The sequence below is a fragment of the Garra rufa genome, chromosome 7 (assembly GCF_049309525.1).
Source record: "Garra rufa chromosome 7, GarRuf1.0, whole genome shotgun sequence".
Lineage (NCBI taxonomy): Eukaryota > Metazoa > Chordata > Actinopteri > Cypriniformes > Cyprinidae > Garra > Garra rufa.
In genome coordinates, this window is record NC_133367.1 from 28,251,558 (window position 1) to 28,275,017 (window position 23,460).

At 39.1% G+C, this 23,460-nt stretch overlaps 1 protein-coding gene across 1 annotated transcript; it reads left to right on the forward strand.

Moving 5' to 3' along the window:
- The first annotated feature begins 10,970 nt into the window (after positions 1-10,970).
- Positions 10,971-19,726, forward strand: fstl3 (follistatin-like 3 (secreted glycoprotein)). Its single transcript, XM_073844639.1, has 5 exons — positions 10,971-11,188; positions 12,432-12,617; positions 16,124-16,339; positions 16,738-16,965; positions 18,300-19,726. Exons 1-5 carry the CDS (start codon positions 11,113-11,115, stop codon positions 18,332-18,334), a joined length of 741 nt encoding a protein of 246 aa, XP_073700740.1. The 5' UTR covers positions 10,971-11,112; the 3' UTR covers positions 18,335-19,726.
- The last annotated feature ends 3,734 nt before the right edge of the window (positions 19,727-23,460 follow it).

A 23,460-nucleotide genomic window follows, 5' to 3' on the forward strand; every position in this document is an offset into this window, starting at 1 on the left:
CCATAGCGTTCCTGACGCGGCGTCTCGTTCCCTCAGGGAACTAAGGTTACAATAGTAACCCGAGACGTTTTCTGCCATAATATGGACGCAGCAGGCGCAGTAATATCACCCAAATTAGTTTCCAGCTAGGCAACTTCCAATGTGACCGGCTTTTTGTTATATATATATATATATATATATATATATATATATATATATATATATATATATTGTTTATTACTGCACTTGCTGCGTCCATATTACGCAAACTTCCTTGACTATTACACCTTTAAAAGATGAAGTCGCCGACATTGACTCGTCATCTCTGCAGTAGTGATGCGCCTGTGTGTTTCATACAGATTACATAATCCAAGACTATTTGTTTTCTATTTGAAATCATGTAAAAGTAGACATTTTCCTCTTAACATATTTTTCATGTCTGTAAGGCAAGTATGCACAGAGTTTCACGCTCAAAAAACCGAGACAGAACAGAAATCGCATCCTGTTTGCTTTAATTATTTTACAAAAGCACGTTTCGTTGTTATTCTGAGTGCACACAAATAAGCGTAGAGTCTTTACAGATTCGAAAGATGTATTACTTTTATCTCTATGACCAAAAATGACGGAGTATTTTAAGAGCAAGTGACCGCACCAGTGCATCTGTCACAAGGAGGAGTCAGAGACGTGCGGATCCATTTGCAAGGCTTTATTAGAATAGTCAACAAGCAGGAGTAAAAGCCAGGAAACAGGAACAACGTAGGTAATCCGGGAAACAGTTCAATAATCAAGCAGTGGTCGCAAATGGCAGGCAGCAGGAATCAAAAACGGGGTACACAGTCCAGAGTCATACACAGGCAATCCAATCCAGAGAAACACGCTTAGAATAATGACCATGGGAACAATTAGACTTCGCAAGGTGGCTGTGTGTGAGAGTGGCTTAAATGCAGTCAGTAAATGTGAAACAGGTGTTTGCAGCAATCAGATCAGTGGGAAATGAGGAACAGATGTGTGCAGTGATTGGTGCAGTGGCTTATGGGGATTGTAGTCCATGAAGTGTGGTGCAAGAGTTCATGATGACAGGGAAGACCAGATACGTTACATAGCCCCTCCGCAAGGAGCGGCTTCCAGACGCTCTAACCACCTTAACCATCTTGAGGGTGGTGGAGCGGAGGCGGAACAGGGGGAGGGATGGAGGGCCAGGTCCATGTAGTGGTACTGGAACCACGAAATGAGGCGGAGCCGACGGAGGGAGAAGCCATGGAGGAGGAAGGGTTGGCTCCTGCATGGGGCCGACCGACGGAGGTAGAGCCGGTGGAGCCCGAGGCGGAACCGGAGAGTCGATGGTCCTGGGCGACACAGAGGATCCAGAGGGCCAAGGCGGAACCCAAGGCTCTGGCGACCCCGGCGGAGATGGAGGTCCGGAGGTACGCAGCGGAGCCGGAGTGACAGAGGATCGAGGCTGTGCCCACGGGAGGGAGGAGGTCCACAGAGCCGGCAGGACGGAGTGACGAGGCGCAGCCGGAGGAGTAGAGTCCAGAGGCGAAGGTGGGGTGACGACTGACCGGGGCGGAGCCGGAGAGACGATGGAGCCCGGAGGAGCTGTTGGGCCGACGGCCGACAACGGAGACGAGGGAGCACAGAGCCGGGGTGGAGCCGCAGGGTCGGAGGACCGAGGTGGAGTCCAGGACTCTGAGACTGGAGGTGATGGTGAGGGGTCCTTCAGTCTGGACACCGATGGCGACTGGCAGTCCCACGGCAAGTCCTCTGCCACGAAGGTGGGATGGGGGTGAGTAGAGGGACTGTCAGGAGACAGAGGTGGCAGGACTGGAGCAGCAGGGAGGGTGGGTGGGAACAGTCCATGCTTGAGCTCCGTGACCAGAACCGGGCAGACAGGAATCTCAGGACGACTGGATGTAACCAGCGGAGTCTCTGGAAAGCTGGGCGGAACCAGCGGAGGCTCTGGAATGCAGGGCTGAACCAGCGGATTGTCTGGAAGGTTGGGCGGAACCAGCGGAGTCTCTGGAAGGCGGGGCTGAACCAGCGGAGTCTCTGGAAGGCTGAGCGGAACCAGCGGAGTCTCTGGAAGGCAGGGCTGAACCAGCGGAGTCTCTGGAAGGCTGGGCTGAACCAGCGGAGTCTCTGGAAGGCTGGGCGGAACCAGCGGAGTCTCTGGAAGGCTTGGCAGAACCAGCGGAGTCTCTGGAAGACTGGGCGGAACCAGCGGAGTCTCTGGAAGGCAGGGCTGAACCAGCGGAGTGTCTGGAAGGCTGGGCGGAACCAGCGGAGTGTCTGGAAGGCAGGGCTGAACCAGCGGAGTGGAGCGGAGCTCTTGTGAAGCGGGCTCTGGACGACGCTCTTGTGAAGCGGGCTCTGGACGACGCTCTTGAGGAGCGGGCTCTGGAGAACTGGACGACCCCAGCGGAGATTCAGGAGGGCTGGGCGTCTCCAGCGGAGACTCTGGAAGAGCAGGCTCTGAGCGAGCGGTCACTGGAGGGCGCTCTGGCGGCGCAGTCACTGGAGGACGCTCTGGCGGCGCAGTCACTGGAGGGCGCTCTGGCGGCGCAGTCACTGGAGGGCGCTCTGGCGGCGCAGTCACTGGAGGGCGCTCTGGCGGCGCGGTCACTGGAGGGCGCTCTGGCGGCGCAGTCACTGGAGGGCGCTCTGGCGGCGCAGTCACTGGAGGGCGCTCTGGCGGCGCAGTCACTGGAGGGCTGGTTGGGAGACCAGCTGCTCGAACCGACAGCAGCGGTGGGTCCTCCACGCTAGAAATTAGCCTTTTCCACCTCGTGGTAAAGTGTGGCTGCTGTGGTTCTGGGCTAGCAGACCTCTTGTGCTGTGGCTCTTCTAGAGCTCTCACAGTTAGCGGAGAGCCGCATAACACCAACGCATAATTCATAAAGTCCTCCACCGAACACTTAAATTCCCCTCCAGGCAACAGCGATTTAATGGGTTCATTGAGTCCAAAGCGGAATAAGTCCCTCAGCCATACTTCATCATACAAAGGTACTTGAAGTGATAACCTACGAAACTGTAGTACATAATCCTCAATGGGAAGATCTTCCTGTCGGAGGAGCAGAAGTTGGTCGACTGGGTCCATGTTGTGATGCTGGTGGTTGAATAAAGCCGCTGGATCCGGGTGTGGCGAAGTCTTCTGTCACAAGGAGGAGTCAGAGACGTGCGGATCCATTTGCAAGGCTTTATTAGAATAGTCAACAAGCAGGAGTAAAAGCCAGGAAACAGGAACAACGTAGGTAATCCGGGAAACAGTTCAATAATCAAGCAGTGGTCGCAAATGGCAGGCAGCAGGAATCAAAAACGGGGTACACAGTCCAGAGTCATACACAGGCAATCCAATCCAGAGAAACACGCTTAGAATAATGACCATGGGAACAATTAGACTTCGCAAGGTGGCTGTGTGTGAGAGTGGCTTAAATGCAGTCAGTAAATGTGAAACAGGTGTTTGCAGCAATCAGATCAGTGGGAAATGAGGAACAGATGTGTGCAGTGATTGGTGCAGTGGCTTATGGGGATTGTAGTCCATGAAGTGTGGTGCAAGAGTTCATGATGACAGGGAAGACCAGATACGTTACAGCATCCATCTGTCATGCAGTGAGCGTGCTACTGTTCAGACAGTTAATGAAATTATCTTATAATTTCGCAATGGACTGAAATATTTATTCTAAATATTTATTCCTTGAAAATACCAAAAAATCTTAATGAAATCATTAGGAAACTATTTAGCAGACACCTTCAATGTGAGTTAAAAAGCAATCATTCCCTACTACTACCTTCTGTAACAAATTAAACCAAAATGTGTATCAGGGATGGAGTATCATCATGAAAATGTTTTTATTTGACTGTCTGTTTGTTTCCAACAGGGTTTTAGAGTCATTATAACCCTCTACAAATAGATGCTCACTTAATTGTTTACTTTGTCAATTCGATGGCAAACTGTGCATGATGTTTGTGTCCTCTTCACTGGCACAGGCCTGAGTAGACATCAGTGTAGGATGCTTCCAATCGCCCTGAGGCTCCAAGGCTTCCTGCCAGTGTGCTCTCCTTTTAGTCTGTGTTGCGTCAAAGCACGTCCTTTGCAGCAAGATCTACACCCCACGGCGTAGCCGGCTAAGAGGGATTAACTTACCCGTCAATGAACAGCTGGAGGGACTTTAAATGGCCATTAAGAAGGAGGCAAGGTGTGTTGGTGCGGGGGGGTGAATGAATTAGTCACCTACTTCCTCTTTGGTAGATTTTTCAATCAGCGACACACATGAGAAAGGGAATTAATTGATTACTCTATGTGTTTGTGCAACAAAGAAAACTAGGGGGAACTTTGATGCTAAAATCTTCAAATGTGGGGTTCTGTTATTCATGGATTATTACTGCACAGTGTTTATGACGAAATTTGGGCTTTTAATGACATTAGGCATATGCGTCTGTTCCCAGTTGGGCTTTTATTCTGCAGCACAGATGTGAATCAAAGCTTTTATCTCATTATGCAACAAAATGAATCATGTGTTTATTCTGTTCGGTTAAAATCCCTTCAATCAAATCAGCAAACATAATTAGTATCAGCATTATCCAATATAATTATATTAGCAAAACATCTTTATAATTTATTTATTTGTTGTTGAACGGAACTAAGAGCATCTGCTCCAGAGACTAAAATAATGAATAACTAGGTTCTTATGATTAGATTAATGTGAGCATCACATGCATGTTTTAGTGCAAAGGGGGGAAAATATTGCACAATATTTTCAGGTTACTTCTTTATCAGATAATGTGTTACTGACGAAATTCAAAGCAGCATATTTGATCATAAGCCATATATAATTGGCAAATGTGTAATTCATAATTTTTGATCTAGACCAGAATGAAATAATCAGTCTTGCTTTACTGAACCACCAGAAGAGGGCAGGATTGCTAAATAATAAGGCTTGAATCACTAGCTGCAGTACTCCTAAGACTGTCAATGAAGGGAATTCTAGTGAATTACAGTGGATTTTAGCGATGGCTAAACATATTAGTAAACATTAGTTTGGCTTGATATATTAGAAATGCCACTGAATACTGTATTATTATTAATATTATTATCGTTATTATAAAAATTCCCTGATATTTCCAGGTAAAAATGCTATATTTTCTATGGCTATATAGCACTGTTATCCTTTTAAATTTACATATTAGTTTGTTTGACATTACAAATATTCCATCTTCTCATGTCATAAAATAAAACGTCTAAGCTGCCTATGTGGCATTTTAGTGTATTATTAATATTATTAATAATATTATTAAATACCTTTCCAAATAATTTAGAGGTGTCTATGTCATTAGAGCAGCTTCTATCTAAATTATTGAATATTTTTATTTATTTATTGTTTTTTATAAATAATAATTTATTATTATTATTATTGCTATTTTAATATACAAACAAAATACTTGTGTATTATTATTATAATTATTATTATTATTATTATGAGATGTGCTTGAGCAATTAATTTCTTATTGAATCATTTTATATTTATTTATTATTTCATTTTTATATAAATAATTTATTATTGTTATTATTTTTGCTATTTTAATATACAAACAACATACTTGTGTATTCTTCTTCTTATTAGATATGCTTTTTACAATTTCTTATTAAAAAATGTTATGTTATTAATGTTATTTCATTTTTTTAATAAATAACAATTTATTATTGTTATTACTATTGCTATTTTAATATACAAACAACATACTTGTGTATTATTATTAGTAGTAGTAATACATGTACTTGAGCAATTTCTTATGGAATAATTTTATATGTAATTTTTATTATTTTATATAAATCATAATTTATTATTATTATTATTATTATTATTATTATTGCTATTTTAATATACAAACAACATACTTGTTTTTAAGCAATGTACTTGAGCAATTATTTTATTTCAATTATTATAAAATATTATTAAAATATTTTTTAATTTATTAAATAATTTTAGATGTAAATATTATTTGTAATGAGTAATTTATTATTATTCTCACTATTGCTATTTTAATATACAAACAACATACTTGTGTATATTATTATTATTAGATGCACATTTCCTACTAATTAATGTTATATTTAATTATTATTATTATTTATTTTTTATATAAATAATACTTTAATATTGTTATTGTTGCTATTTTAATATACAAACAGCATACTTGTTTATTATTATTATTATTATTATTATTATTATTATTATTATTATTATTATTATTACATGTACTGGAGCAATTTCTCCAAATTAGAATTGTTGCTCTCCAAAAAGATGGCCAAGGCTATTAGAGGTTCAGTAACACCCTGAAACAGAGTTACACTTCAGTGGTCAGGGTCATACAGAGGTTTTCAAAGATGGGTTCCATTCGGAACAGGCCTTGCAAGAGTCGATCAACGAAGCTGAGCACTCGTTCTGTGCATCAGGTGCAGAACCTGGCTTATAACATATGCATGTGTGCTGCTAGCATTGCTTTAAAGGTTGCAGAAGTAGAAGGTCAGCTTGTCAGTGCTCAGATCATACGTCGCACACTGCAACAAGTCGGTTTGCATAGGCGTTGTCCCAGAAGGAAGCCTCTTCTGAAGCTGGCTCACAAGAAAGCCCGCAAACAGTTTGCTGAAGACAACCTGTCCATGAGTATGAATTACTGGAACCATGTCCTGTGGTCTGTTGAGACTATAAGGTAAACTTGTTTGACTCAGATGGTGTCCAGCATGTGTGGCGATGCCCTGTTGAGGAGCACCAAGAAAATTGTGTCTTGACATGATGCCTTCCCTCCAGAAACTAGGCAGAACGGCAGTTTTCCAACATGATAACAACCCCAAACACACCACCAAGATGACAACTGCCTTGCTGAGGAAGCTGAAGGTGACGGGGTGGCCAATTATGTCTCCAGACCTGAACTCTATTAATCACCTGTGGGGCATCCTCAAGCGTAAGGTGGAGAAGCGCCATGTGTCTAACATCCAGCAGCTCTGTGAGGAGTGGAAGAGGATCCCAGCAACAACCTGTGCAGCTCTGGTCAATTCCATGACCAGGATGGTTAAGGCAATGCCAGATAACAATGGTGCTAACACAAAATATTGACACTTTGGACAAGTTTACATAGGGCGTACTCACTTTTGTTGCCAGTTATTTTGACAATAATGGCTGTATGTTGAGTTATTTTCAGAGGACTGTAAATCTATACAGCCATACAAGCTGCACATTGACTACTCTAAAATATATCCAAGTTTCATTTCTATAGTATTGTCCCTTGAGAAGATTTACTAAAATGGTTGCTGAAATGTGAGGGGTGTACTCACTTTTGTGAGATACTGTATATAGCATTTTATCCTTTACAGACAAAACATATAATGCTCGTCCAGTCTTACCTTTCAACCACTGAATATATGTATGGCAACTGTAAAAACATTCATATTTCACAATCTGTGCTTTCCCCCCTCCTTTCTATCAGGATCAAACCATTTTCGGATTCTGTCAGAGCTACAGCCGTGGTGTGTCTTTCATCACTGCAAATCAAAATCAGACATTTTTCAGTAAGTTCTCACTTACTTTTGCAGCTCATAAATATTGTGATCTTCAATGAGTGACTGATATTCATGAATAAGTGTTAGATGAATAATGGAAAACAGCAATAAGTTAGTTACAGTAGATCCAAACCATGTGAGAAAGTCCCTGGGCAAGTGCTTCTTTCGACTACCCACCTAAAGGTCAGCACCCCTCTTTTTTTAATAAACAGATATAGATGGTTCATATGATACGTAGATTTTCTTCTCCCCCTCTGAGATCAAAGACCCTCCATTGAGGATCAAGCCATATGGGAAGAACCTGCAAAATATTAGCTGGCATGCAATATCATACCACAGCGATGGGAGGAAGGTAGGGTGTGCCAGTCAAGAAAGCATGCCAGTGCACGACTATGGGAGTTTACATCAAAACCGAAATCGTCAATATGAACCATGTGTTCCACTCTCAAGGAACTCCTTGTCTTGAGCACAACATCTTAATGAGCTCCATGCTTGGCGGATGGTGGTTTTCCACATGGCTGAATGTCCCACAGACACACTAAGTCTCATCTATTTAGTGGTCACGCCGTTGACTTCCAGGCCACGTTTTAATGGACGTCACATGCTGATAGGTGACAGTCCGCAGATACCGCTGCCAGGCCCCACCGGTGACCACAGCATTGTTTATCTCAGTTTATCTGGACACAGGTGTGTCTAATCAGTTATTTAAACTTTATAACAGCTCAAATATTCAGTTGAATTAAGACTAATTTTGCCCTCTGGTTGGAGAAGTTCTTTTACACAGGCTTCTGCAAAACAAAACTGACATTTTACTGCCTTTTCATTAAAATTAAACCACACAGGATGCTGAAAACCAGAGCATCAGCAGACACAATAAGCATAATTATGAGTATTAAGCACTCCAAAAATTGGGGGGGAAAAGCCAGGGCTAGTTGTTACAAAAGATAAATCTCAGTAACTATGAGGTTTTGGTTCAAACTGCAATTACACAAATTGAGTGTTTTCTCTAGCAGTGGTTTTGTATGTTGGTCAAACAAGATTAAACTTTGTAATTAAACCAGACTTTAACTGAAAGGTGGGTATTTTTCTGCTCTGGACAAGGGTGTTTTTTATTCAAGGGTAACAATATATTGGAATAAGCGGTCACAATGGTAATTTAAACAGTTTATTTATAGATTTATTAATATTTAATTAAACATTCCTGGTCAATAATGGTTAAATTAGGCACTTTAAGTACAATTCACTCATACTGACCACTGGATGTTCAACATGGCATCTCATGACAAAGAACACTCTCAGGATTTGAGAATTAGAATTGTTGCTTTCCACAAAGATGGCCAAGGCTATTAAATGTTCAGTAACACCCTGAAACCAACTTACACTACAGTGGTCAGGGTCATACAGAGGTTTTCAAAAATGGGTTCCATTCGGAACAGGCCTTGCAAGGGTTGATCAACGAAGTTGAGCACTCATTATGTGTGTCAGGTGCAGAACATGGCTTCAAAAAACAGATGCATGAGTGCTGCCAGCATTGCTTTAAAGGTTGCAGAAGTAGAAGGTCAGCTTGTCAGTGCTCAGACCATACGCCGCACACTGCAACAAGTCGGTTTGCATAGGCATTGTCCCAGAAGGAAGCCTCATCTGAAGCTGGCTCACAAGAAAGCCCTCAAACAGTTTGCTGAAGACAACCTGTCCAAGAGCATGAATTACTAGAACCATGTCCTGTGGTCTGATGAGACTATAAGATAAACTTGTTTGGCTCAGATGGTGTCCAGCATGTGTGGTGATGCCCTGGTGAGGAGTACCAAAAAAATTGTGTCTTGCCTACAGTCAAGCATGGTGGTTGTAGCATCATGGTCTGGGGCTGCATGAACACTGCTGGTACTGGGGAGCTGCAGTTCATTGAGGGAAACATGTGTCTAATGTCCAGCAGCTCTGTGATGAGTGGAAGAGGATCCAAGCAATAACCTGTGCTGCTCTGGTCAATTCCATGCCCAGGATGATTAAGGCAGTGCCAGATAATAATGGTGCTAACACAATATATCACCCTTTCGACAAGTTCACTGAGAGTGTACTCACTTTTGTTGCCATCTATCTATCTATCTATCTATCTATCTATCTATCTATCTATCTATCTATCTATCTATCTATCTATCTATCTATCTATCTATCTATCTATCTATCTATCTATCTATCTATCTATCTATCAGGGGCATTTCAGTGATAGACATGATGTACGTCTCCGAGATGTATGTGTGCTGTCAGGGAGATGTCTGTTAAAGATCTCTTGATCCAGAAAGCATCTGCTGTGTACAAACATCTGACAGACGTCAGTATATTTTTTTAAACATTCTAAATCAGAAACATCTGAAAGACATCTAATTAAAGTCTATTTGACATCTGATAGGAAACGTCCAATAGATGTATTGCAGATGAGCAAACACTCTAAAAAATACATCTTGCAGATGTAAAAGCAGATGTCTAAAAGACGTCTCCTTGATGTATGTGTGCTATCAGGGGCAGCTTCAGCGTCTATTAATAGTGTAGGCGGCGGGGCACTTAGGATTCTAGAGAGCATTTGATTGAACTAAAAGTCTGATGAGAAGTGCAGGGTGATGTTATCAAAATCATTGATCCATATTGGCGTAAGTTAGAGACTATATTTTGTAATTGTTTTGGAGCACCCTAGAGATAACCATAAGACTAATATATTCATAATAAAAGCCCAAAAATTCAATTTTGATTTCATGGGGACGTTAATAGGAAGACTCACACTTAGATATAACCTTTTTTAATGCGAAACAAGACTTAAAATGGCATGAAAACATGATCTGTAGGATTCTTTGTGAGTAATCACCTTGGTGAAGTAAAAAGGTAAATCTCAGTGTCTGTGACCAATATTTACAGAGCTTTGATGACTAACTATTAAAAAAAATAGCTGTAGATAAGTTCACAAATAAAATATATTGTTTAATTTGTTGCTGCCTTCAGTTCTTGTTTTGGAATAAATGTAAAATGCTTAAAAACACTAACTTGAAATATGAAATAGTGTAAGTGTTTATGTATCCATGGAAATGTGACTCAGACATGAATTTACATTTGATTAAATCCTCTGAGGACTTTGCCTCCTCATTTCAGAACACCTCTGGTATGTAAGTATTTATGTAAACCAAGACTTGTTGAATTAAAAAAAAAGCTACCCTGAGAAATATTCATGGACTTTCTTGCATCTACATTTGTCATTGAAGTTATCTCGGTAAATGTCTTGGTTAAGTGAGTTCAGACGGACCGAGATGAAGTGTGGGAGTTTTTCAGCCTCATATCCGAGAACTGACTTAAGTACACAACTGCATCAGCAACGTAACTGGCTGGAATTATCGCCCATCCCAGAAGCATAATTTACTCGGGCAAAATATTTATACAGAGGCGGACCGAAATCACTTACAACAAGTCCATTCACGAATCCGAGTGGAAACAACCCACGTTAATAGCTCTGTAGACTTCTTATCAGTCTCAATACTTGTGAGGAACGCCGACGGTTCAAACATCTGGGGAAAGAAGTATTCAGCAGCATCATGAACTTTCTGGCTGTACTACATTGTGTGATACTTATTTCAGTTTGTGAAATACTTGAAGATCATCGAACGAACGGTAAGTGAACGACTTTACAATATTACTAGCTTTCTTCATTGCTGTAGAAATTTAGAAAATGTTATCTACTAATGTACTAATCAAGATATTACCACATTGCTTCATGTACGTGAAATAACACACTTTTAAATGTGTTTTAAAGAAAACACTAACGTTAGATTATATTTATGACATTAAAAATAACGAACTTACGTTTCGTAGATGTACCAATATACTGACAGCGATCGAGCAGCTGTTGCTATGGTGACCTCCTCACTCAAAAGCGATTTCTGTTCGCGATCGTTAACTTTAATTGTGGTTATATGGGACCCTGGACATAATGATTTTTTATTATTATTTAGATATACACATTTTCTGAAAGCTGACTAAATAAGCTTCCATTGATGTATGGTTTGATAGAAAAGGACAATATTTGGCCGAGATACAACTATTTGAATATTTGGAATCTGAGGGTGTAAAAAATCTTCAAAATACTGAGAAAATAGCATTGAAAGTTGTCCAAATTAAGATCATAGCAATGCATATTACTAATAAAAAATTATGTTTTAATATATTTACCGTAGAAAATGTACAAAATATCTTCAAGGATTTTTGGCATAAAAGAAAAATCGATAATGTTGACCTATACAATGTACTTTTGGCTATTGCTACAAATATACCCGTGCTACTTAAGACTGGTTTTGTGGTCCAGGGTCACATATATACTTTTATATAAAAAGTACTAATACTTTTAAGTCTGCCAGACTTTTTTGACCTCCTTTTTGACTAATGTTAATAGTTCAAATGAACTAGAGCAAAAGAAAGTGAATGAGTTCATTTATTGCAGGCTCTTTTAAATGAGTGGCATTACGTTAGTTATATATTCAGAAACAGATCTATGCAATCTATGTAAAGACAATTAAATGCCACTTCAGAAGTGCTTCCGTGCCACCTTTGGAATCTATAAAGGTTCTACGTATTCTGAACAAATATTTGAAATATTTTCACAAAGAATCAAAAAAAAAAAATGGTGAAAATCCCTTTTTCCTCGTAACACATGGGATATTTCTCATATGACATATTTTATTAAGTAATATCACATATCTGAGATCATCTTTGTTTTAGTCATCAAATCCTTTTCAGTTTTATATGTGACTAAGAAGGAATGGATAAAAAAAAATCACAAGCTGATGTCAGGGTTGTATTGTTGGCAATGTCTCTGTGATCTATTATGTATGTTTTCATTCTGTATTTGTTTGTCAAGCTGGCATGTGCTGGCTGCAGCAGGGTCCGGAGCACCGCTGCGACATGGTGCTCATGAAGGGCGTGAGCAAGGAAGAGTGCTGCGCGGCCGGCCGTCTGGACACTGCCTGGTCCAACACCAGTCTGCCAATCAATGAAGTCAGCCTGCTGGGATTCCTGGGAATAGTTTCCTGTAAGCCGTGCAAAGGTACAGACTCATATTTACCCTCCGTTCTAAGATCTCAGCGGGTAGACGTGGTTATCCTGCAGCGCAATGTTCCAACTTGTTGATATCAGTGAGAGATTCTGTGGTGAAGTCCTCTTGAACCACTCTCAGGAAAAAAAATGTTTGTATCTTTTACGTACCAAGGTATAAAGGTGTACCGCCCCCGTGACAACGTTTGTACCTATCTTTTCTGAGAGTGTACCATTTCAAGCCGTCTACACACGTTGGAGAACATTCCTTATTTGCAAATTAGGGCTGAACCCATTTGGGGTTGAGGAGATAAAATCTAGTACTGTAGGCCAAATCTTGGTTTGGAGAGTTTTCTTTGCAAATGCATTTCTTCAGCATGTTTGAAAACCATGAATCTGCACCAGATGTTTTGTTTAACTTTCCCCAGTTGTTGTGAAAATCATTTACTACTGATAGCCTTGGCCAGGTGGTACGTAAGTTCATATAAGGGCTCCAAACTTCTACTATCATCAGACGTTTTAAACACAGAGTGTTATCTCTGGAGTAAACAAGTTAGCCGACGTGATAATTAGAATGAATTTCCTCAGCCCAGTAAACCCATAATTGCACTCAAAATTGTAGTTCTGTGGCTTTTAGTGCATATCTATTAGCTTTGAGGTCATATGTATGATTGCGTACTCTTAAAATTCACTTTTAGTGGATAATTTTAGCAGTTAGACGCTTTTAAAATTTATGGTTATCCTCCTCCGGGGAAACCAAAAAATTGATGAGTCATCCCACACTCACTCATTTCGTCCAATCAGATGCTCTCTAGAATGAGAATGTTTCTCCCACTAAAGTTGCAGTAACGTTAGCAAAATGTTGCTGGCCAAAACTGGTCCGTTGTCTATTGTCAACAGTGTTGTGACACATCCGCATGACCAACTTGACCAACATTGCATAATCTTGGTGGGGAAATAATTTGTCCTCAAACAAAACTCCAGATTACATAGATTCCAATTGAAATAACTGTTTTTCTGTCTATCTTTCTGCCTGGTAAAAACAAACAAAGGTAAATGTGACACGACTTATTTCTGATTAGCAAAAGCAAGTTGCAAGTCCAAATTTCAGATTTTGTGGATTCTCACTCATACAAAGTTCCAGATTACTTGGATTCTGCCCTCATATGAAATTCCTGATTGTATGGATTTCTCTGAAAATAACTGGATTTTACTTCCAGAAGTTTGCTGAAAAACAGTAAGTCTGCAACATCTCAAAACGACCTACTTCTGATTAGCTTTAACAACTTGCAAAGTGAAATTCCAGATTGTGTGGATTTCACCCTTTTACAAAATTCCAGATTATGTAGATATGGCCCTCATATGAAATTCCTGATTGTGTGGATTTCTATTGAACAATTGAAATCCACAATTGAAATTCACTGAACAAAAGTAAATGTGACTGCAGATTAATATGATCGATGTCTGATCAGCAATAGCAATTTTCAAATCGAAATTCCAGATTGTGTGGATTTCACTCTCAAAAATAAAAAATAAACCCCCCCCCACAAAAGCATTCCATGAATATTACTGAATCTTAAAGGAACACTCCACTTTTTTTTGGAAATAGGCTCATTCTCCAACTCCCCCCGAGTTGAGTTGAGTTTTACCGTTTTGAAATCCATTCAGCCGTTCTCCTGTTCTAGCGATATCACTTTTAGCATAGCTTAGCATAGATCATTGAATCCTATTAGACTAGTAGCATCGCGTTTAAAAATGACCAATGAGTTTCGATATTTGTCCTATTTAAAACTTGACTCTTCTGTAGTTACATCGTGTACTAATACCGGCAGAAAATGCAAAACTGCGATTTTCTAGGCCGATAAGATTAGGAACTCCACTCCCATTCCGGCGTAATAGTCAAGGAAGTTTGCTGCTGTAACATGGCCGAAGCAGGCACAGTAATATCATGCAGCACATATGCAAATGCTAACTTAGCTGGGAACTAATTTCAGGTGCTGCGTGATATTACTGCACCTGCTGTGTCCATATTACTGCAGTAAACTTCCTTGACTATTACGCCGGAATGGGAGTGTAGTTCCTAATCTTATCAGCCTAGAAAATCGCAGCTTTACATTTTCCGCCAGTATTAGTACACTATATAAATACAGAAGAGTCAAGTTTTAAATAGGACAAATACCGAAACTCCTTGGTCATTTTTGAACGTGATGCTATTGGTCTAATAGGATTCAATGATCTATGCTAAGCTATGATAAAAGTGATATCACCAGAACAGGAAAACGGGCTGAATGGATTTAAAAACGGTAAAACTCAATTTATTAACTCGGGGGGCATATTTAAAAAAAAGTGGAGTGTTCCTTTAATATGACCTACATCTGATTAGCAATAGCACATTGCAAATCGAAATTCCAGATTCTGTGGATTTCGCCCTCATGTAAAATTCCTGATCGTGTGAATTTGTATTGAAATTACTGGATTTTGCTTGCAGAAATTAGCTGAACAACGTTATATGTGACTGCACGTGAATATGACCTACTTTATATCAGATTCTGTGGATTTTGCCCTCATCCGAAATTCCTGTTTGTGTGGAATTTTGCTGAACAATGGTAAATGTGAATACAACCTACGTCAGATTAGCAATAGCAAGGTGCGAATTGAAATTCTAGATCAATTTTTTTCTCAATTTTCTTTCAATTCAGCTATATTTCGCGTTATGCATGAAAAGAATAAATGATTCTTTATCCCTTTCTCTCTCCTCCCTCTCTCACTCTTTCCCAATGCCTATTGGAAAGCAGACTTGTTTTGCCTTTCCCTCTCGGAGATGACTGAATTCCAGCAAACCGCAAAGAAAAATGTGTGCCACATGCTGGAGAAGTCTGGTCCTCATAAGCCTCAAACACAATCAGCATCATTAGACACTTGGATTGGAGCGGAGTGGGGGGAAACACTGGAAGTGAAAGTCATATTGTTTGTTCCATGGCGTTTGCTTTCCATTATCATAAAACTATATGGACTAGCAGACCCTACTGTGTGACCTCCTCAGCATGTTCTCAATGTCAAAACGCTTCAAAGCATTCCTGAAAGCTCTGTCCGCGCATTTCCTTACATTTGTTTTTTGGGGGCAGACAAGGCAGTTTCGTAAATTATGTGTGACTGCCTGCGGATCTTGAGGAAACATAACAGGGATTTCCAGTGGAGGTGGAGGTATCTGATTCGGCCTTGAGTGATTTGGTTGGCTTCACAGGGAAGGGGAGCAACAGGATATTAAAGAACTTGTATGAATGGGAACCAGAAGCTGGGATAACGGGCCCTGAATCGTATAAACAGTTTTGGATGTTTTGTTTGCTCTGGCTTCAACGTTGAATGGAGTAGAATGGACAATTATTGGAAAGTATGTCAGTTGGCGACTCATTAACTCAGAATGACTCCCTTTGCAGTTCAAGAGAATGGCTTTTCAGTATTGAATGAATATATAGAGTTCCTAATAATCAACTTTTGTCCACCAACTTTCTCTTGCAGAGAACTGCGAGGGGGTCAACTGCGGCCCTGGAAAGGTGTGCAGGATGAAGTCAGGACGTCCCCAGTGCGTGTGCTCTCCAGACTGTTCCAACATCTCCACTAAACACGCCGTGTGTGGGAGCGATGGAAACTCATACAAAGACGAGTGTGCACTCCTGATGGCTCGCTGCAGAGGTCACCCTGACTTGGAGATTATGTACCAGGGGGAATGCAAAAGTATGCTGCTGATTTTCAGGTTCCACAGTCCATTATTTTGCTAAGATGTTTTGCAGACTTAATAAAAGGCTTCAGATTCAGATTGATTTATTATTTTCAGAAAGACAGTGCATGTTTACTATATGTATTCTGAAAACATCCAATGATATTTCTTGGATTTCTGGTAGATAATTTTAAAATAACTGCAACATATGTTTTAAATCAAATATCAAATCGTGTGAACCTCACCAATACCAGTGATTTGCATAATTCAAACTAATTTTATTTAATTATTATTCTTTTTTTGGCTGGGTAGTGTAATAAATAGTTTGGACCCTGGTGGGCACTTGCATGTTTTATGGAGATCTTCTAAATCTAATTGTTCATAATTTTCTTGATTCTTGACACTATTTTTTCAGAGTCATGCTCAAATGTTGTATGTCCTGGGACGCACACCTGCGTGACGGACCAGACCAACAGCGCCCACTGCGTCATGTGCCGCACTGCTCCCTGCCCAATGCCCATGGAGCCTGAGAAAATCATCTGCGGCAATGATAACATCACCTACCCCAGCGCTTGCCACCTGCGTAGGGCTACCTGCTTTTTGGGTCGATCCATAGGGGTCCGTCACTACGGGCATTGCAGAAGTAAGTTTTTACCATGTTGAAAAAAACAGCTCATAACCAGCTTTTAACCAGCTAAGGTATGTTTAGAAGCATGGCAGCTGGTTTAAGCGGGTCCCTAGTTGGTCCTGAGCTGGTCCTGAGCAGGGGCTAGTTGTTTAGGACCAGCTAAACTAGGTCATAACCATCTTATAACCAGCTTAGGTATGTTTTAAAACACGGCAGCTGGTTTGAGCTGGTTTAAGTTGGTCTTTCGTTAGTCATCAGCTAGTTTAAAATAATCCTGAGCTGGTTATAAAATGATTATGAACTGGTCCTGAGCAGGAGCTAGTTGCTTAGAACCAGGATCAGCTTAGGACCAGCTTAAACCAGCTCATAACCAGTTTAGGACTAGCCTAAACCATTTCAAACCAGCTGCCATTCTTAAAAACATACCTTAGATGGTTATAAGCTGGTTATGAGGTGGTTTAAACTGGTCCTTAGTTGGTCCTGAGCAGGACCTAATTGCTTAGGACCAGCCTAAACTAGTTCATAACCAGTTTATAACCAGCTTAGGTATGTTTTGAAGTACAGCAGTTGGTTTGAGCTGGTTTAAGTTGGTCTTTAGTTTGTCATGAGCTAGTTAAAGCTGGTCCTGGGCTGGTCCTGAGCAGGAGCTAGTTGCTTGGAACCAGCTTAGTACCAGCACACAACCAGCTTAAATAAGCGCATAACCATCTTAGGACCATTTTAAACCATCTCAAACTAGCTTCCATTCTTAAAAACATAACTAGGCTGGTTTTGAATTAGTTTAAGTTGGTCCTTAGTTGGTCCTGAGCTGGTCCTAAGCAGGAGCTAGTTGCTTAGGACCAGCTTAAACTAGCTCATAACCAGCTTATAACCATCTTAGGTATGTTTTGAGGCACAGCAGCTGGTTTGAGCTGGTTTAACTTAGTCATGAGCTAGTATAAGCTGGTCCTGAGCTGGTTATGAGCTGGTCCTGAGCAGGAGCTAGTTGCTTAGAACCAGCTTAGGACCAGCACATAACCATCTTAAATCAGCTCATAACCATCTTAGGACCAGCTCAAACCAGCTGCCACTCTTAAAAACATAGTTAAACTGGTTATAAGCTGGTTATGAGCTGGCTTAAGCTGGTCATGTGCTGGTCCTAAGTAACTAGCTCCTGCTCATAACCTGTTAAGGACCTGCTCAAACCATCTCATGATCAACTACTGTAAAGACCAGCTTAAACCAGCTGCCATGCTTCAAAACATACCTAACCAGAATATGCTGTTTTTTATACACACCTGGAATTGCTTGAAGATTATTATACATCCACACTGTAGTTGTCACACTTATTTTAACGTTGTGTCTTACAGGTAATGAAGAAAGCGAGGAGAATTCACTCTTTTGAGGAAGTCAAGAGCAGATCCGCTCCCTGTACATATTACGATGGCACATAAGACGTGAGAGAACCTGTTTGAAACCATATAGTCTCAGAACACGGTCCTCTGTACCAAAGAACCACTACTAGTATTTTATACGCATGCAATTCATACTTAAAGAAAACGTGTGGTTTTAACAGGAGAACTGAACTGATGAATTGACAGTGTGCATATTGTAAATATACTACAAGCTACTATTTATTGGAGAAAAGTAAGGAAGTCAGTGTTATTTATGTGTTAAGACCATATATCCATACATCAGCTGCCTTTATCAAGGTATTTATTGTGGGTTTTGCTTCAGTTTCTTTTATGTACACGTCAGAACTGAATAAAGCATTCACATTCCCGTACCTATGAATTTCCTTATCATTACTGGATAAACATGTCTATTTTTTCACAAAGAGCTATTTCTTGCCAATTAAATATTTTAGAAAATACTTTTTCATAACATTTGATGTTTTTTATGTTTCAAATATTTTATATTATTTATATGTTTTTTTTTATTATTATTATTATTATATTAACTGTTAATTCCCATGGTTTTCCAGACCTGGAACTTCTCTTTTTAAACATTTTCCTAGTTTTCTAAGATGGTGGGAAACTTGACGAGCTCTCTATATGCCAGACAAAGTATATCAGCATGAACAAAGCACACAGAATAGTATCCAGCAAAGACGATGACCGAAAACCACTGAAATATCTTCTCAAACATTCCTAAGTACAGCTTTCCCAAAAACGTGCCTCTCTGCAAAATCCATGTGGAGTCACAGTTGAAATTCTTATGGACATGGGAGACTACTTACTCTTTGAGATAAAGTGTTGTGCGTGTAGTGTTTGTATTCAGAGGGATTACTCAGCCAAAACAGCTACGCTTCCAGGCCACGTTCACGCTGACGTGAAGACCAAACTGAGCCACCCACCAAGCAATGAAATTACCAGCTACAGCCTGATGGCAGCCTTTTGTTACGAGGACACTGGGACAGTTAAAGAATGTACAGTACATTCTACTGTTTTAATGGTTTTCACATTCGGATCGGGATGTGTTTTTGTCGTTTTTTGTGCGTTTGAGTTTTATGGTCACTTGACCTTGTTGTATACTTAGTGGTCATAAGGAGAAATTCAATGACTATTTTATCTGTTTTATTTGATTCCCAGTAAGTTGTATGGTGTTATGTGAGACAGTTTGGTAAACGCAGATATTTGTGTAAATCATCATCAGAAGATATTTAACCTTCCTGTAAATAGAGACCTTTTGCAGTATGTGAATATATACTGTAAAATTCTGTTTATTCAATTGCATATTTTGTTATTGTTTACTTACTTTTTTATTAAAACACAAAATTAATGTTTTGTTAATATGATTCTCATGGTTCTTGCTGATTCATGTTTAAATTTTTGAAGCCCAAATCATGTCATTCAGTTTGGCAAACTGATAAAAGAGTTAAGCAGTTGTTTAAATATACAGATCATTTTTTAAACAAAATTAAATTGTAATTTTAAAATAATGATAAAGTTAAGAAACAGTTGTTTCTAATAAAACTGAAATGTCTAAAAATATATATATCTTGCCAATCAAATATTTTAGAAAATTTGTATGTTTCAATGTTGTACACATTTTATATCCGTTTATATGCTTTTATTTAAATTATAATAAATATTAACATAGGACAAGTTTTGGAAGGTATGGATGTAGAAAGTATAATTTTAACTTAATTTTGTAAGACTGTGGATATTACCTTGCTACAAAGACCTTTTTTAGTATCTAAATACATACTGTAAAACTGAATTTATTCAATTGCAGATTTTTGAATTATTCACTTACATTTTTTATGAAAAAAAAATATTGTGGTACTATGGGTCTCATAATTGTTCATCATTAATGCTTAAGATTTTGAAGTCCAATTCATGTCATTCAAAATGACAAATTGTTAAAATAATTAAACAATCAATTTTTAAATACACATATAACAAATACAAATCATTTGATAATAGATAAAAATTACAATAATACAAAAAAAAGTTTTTTTTTTTTTTTAAATTTTCAATGCTAATAATATATTAATATTGTTCAAATTAAAAATATTTATTCTCTCTCAGAGTGTGGCCGTTGCAACATCATGGTATTGTGCAAAATACTAAGAAAAGAGTTCTTATTCCAAAGAATTTACTCTCAATAGTCTTTCTTACTCTCAACAGTATTTAAAGTTGTAGATTTTTCCCCATTATATAACATTGTTGGTGGAGTTGGAAGGATTAGTCTGCTGTCTGTGAGTCGGCCTTTTAACTAACAGTGGCAGAAGTGAGAAATATAGAGGTTATTGACTCATTTTCCTGTCTGAAAAAAAGCTCTCTTGTTTTCCCCCCTCTTTGAGAGGCTCTCCTGAATCCCGACTGCACTCCGCATCTGGTTTAACTTTGAGAGATGTTTATATTCTGATCCAGGGCTCTTTTATTACATTGGAACTGGAATTAATTGTTTGCTCTAGCAGGCCATAACAATTCCGTAAAAATGTTTGTAATGCATTGTTTCGACGTCTCCTTTGCTTTGTGTTTAAAAAAATAGCTGTTTCTGTTTGTCTAGAATGTTCCACAGTAATCCTGAAAGCAATTTACAGGCCTGATTTAATTTTCTTGTTATGACAGAAGGAGGTCATCAGGTGTTCAGTGTCGGAAATTATGTTTGCCTTCTGTCCAAATAAGAAACAAAGTTATGTTTGTTTGGGTGTTCAAGTAAATCCACACTGTACACCATATAGAAGTAAACGATATTCTTGTTATGTCTAACTTTTAGAAGGTTTGCCACATCCTGGAATGAATTCATAGCTGATGTGACATATTTATAAAAAATTCCACCGCTACAGAATCACCACTTGTGCGTCACTTGTGTTGTCAGACTGATACTCATTATGAGTGGCGCCCCTAATTTGTTCATGGTGTGTGTCGTTACAGGCCGGTTTACCGATTCAAAACGCGCAGGAACTGCAACCCAGACGGTATCAAAGCATTAGTAATTACGTGTAGCGTGACACACGCAGAGCAGTAAAGTTAAATGCCGTATGTTGTCAGGATCTGCTATTAAATACATTAAGTATTGCAGCCTCCGCTTGCTGAGTGAATACGGGAAGGGAACCTGATGAAAGACAACTAAAAGCTTTCGGATGCCGTGTCTTAACAGACAGATGAGATAAGACTTGCGGAAAGCAATTTGTCCGTCCACACCAGGCGCGTAAAGGCTATGCGACAGAATCAATAAAAGTAAGTAGCCTACGTATAATTAAATTATTCAAATTAAACCATATAGCCTATTCCAAATAATCAGTAGGCTAAATGATTTAGTCTTTATCCCTGAAAACACTTATTTGTACACCCAATGTTCAGTTTCACAATGTCCTTGTTATTTTCAAAACCTGAGGTAAATTATTAAGCGTCGCTTTGATTAAAGTCACGCACGAATGACATTCGAACTCATTTTAACGTTGTACAAAACACATTTATAAGTCTACATACCTGAGAAGATAATTGAGCTGTCAACCTTGATTTGCTGAAATAAAAACAGAATAAAACATAATAATCCGTCACTCGTCGTGTAACGCGGACAAAAAATTTACTAGAATTGAAGCCCGCAAAATCTGGACACTGCAACGGTCGTGATGTGACGTCACGCTCTATGGCGTCGTTTTTAAAAACGGACATTCTACATAAAACAAGTAATAACTAATCCAAAACGCAAAAAAATATAACAGCTTGCAGGTTTAATGCTTGTGTTAATTCATAAATTATGCTTAATCTTCCTTTGATACGAATTTGCACTAAACTTAAACTTTGGAAGGCAACAAAATGGGAAACAACTTAACATGACTTTGTGTTTCATCTGGTCTTGTATGAATGCAAAAAATTGTGTGACTGCCTGTAAACATGGAAAAGATATTTTTTTTATTGAGTGTCGCACTATCAAGCAGTGTTGGCAAACTTTTCAAAACACATTTGTTTGAGCATCAAATGGATCCTAAAGGCCCGTTCACACCAAGAACAAAAATTATAAAGATGAAAATATGAAGATATTATATTAGAGTCCACATCAGCATTGTATGTTTATGCTAAGTGCACACTCCTCTCATCTACTGCTTTAAATTCTTGAGCTTGTTTCAGAATTTTAATTTAGCTGTCAATGTTTTTATCATTCATCAGCTGAATTTTTTTTTTCTGAAATTGATTCCAACAATATCACCTTTTTCGTTATAGCTGTGGTGTGTACTTTGCTATTCTGTAATATTCAGACCGATTTTTTTTTTTAATCTTTATCGTTGTCTTTATAGTTTTGTCCTTGGTAGGACCTTAAACATGCCTTAAAGGAGTAGTTCACTTCCAGAACAAAATATACAGGTAATGTTCTCACCCCCTTGTCATTCAAGATATTCATGTCTTTCTTTCTTCAGTCGTACAGAAATTGTGTTTTTTTGAGAAACACATTTCAGAATTTCTCTCCATATGAAGGACTTCTATGGTGCCCCCGAGTTTGAACTTTCAAAATGCAGTTTCAAAGAGCTCTAAACAATCCCGACCGAGAAAGAAGGGTCTTATCTAGCAAAACAATTGGTTATTTTCTAAAAAAATTACAATTGATATACTTTTGAACCTCAAACACTCATCTTGTCTGGCTCTGCATCAACCCTGTGTTTTCCTGTTTAAGACAGTTAGGGTATGTCAAAAAACTCCCATCTCATTTTCAGCTCCAAGTTCAAAATTGCCCTACATCACTGCCCAGTGTTTACAAAGTGAACATGCAAAGAAGGTCAAATGTTGAAGTAGGAGGAGAAATCGAGATAGGAGTTTTGACCCTAACACAAAGTTCACGCAGAGCTAGACAAGACGAGCGTTTGAGGTTAAAAAGTATATAAATTGTAAAAATTTTTTTAGAAAATAATGTTTAATTCGCAAGAAGACACTTCTTCCTCTGCTGGGATTGTTTAGACCCCTTTGAAGCTGCATTTAAATTGCATTTTGGAAGTTCAAGCTCAGGGGCACCATAGAAGTCCAGCAGAGAAATCCTAAAATGTTTTCCTCAAAAAACATAATTTCTTTACAACTGAAGAAA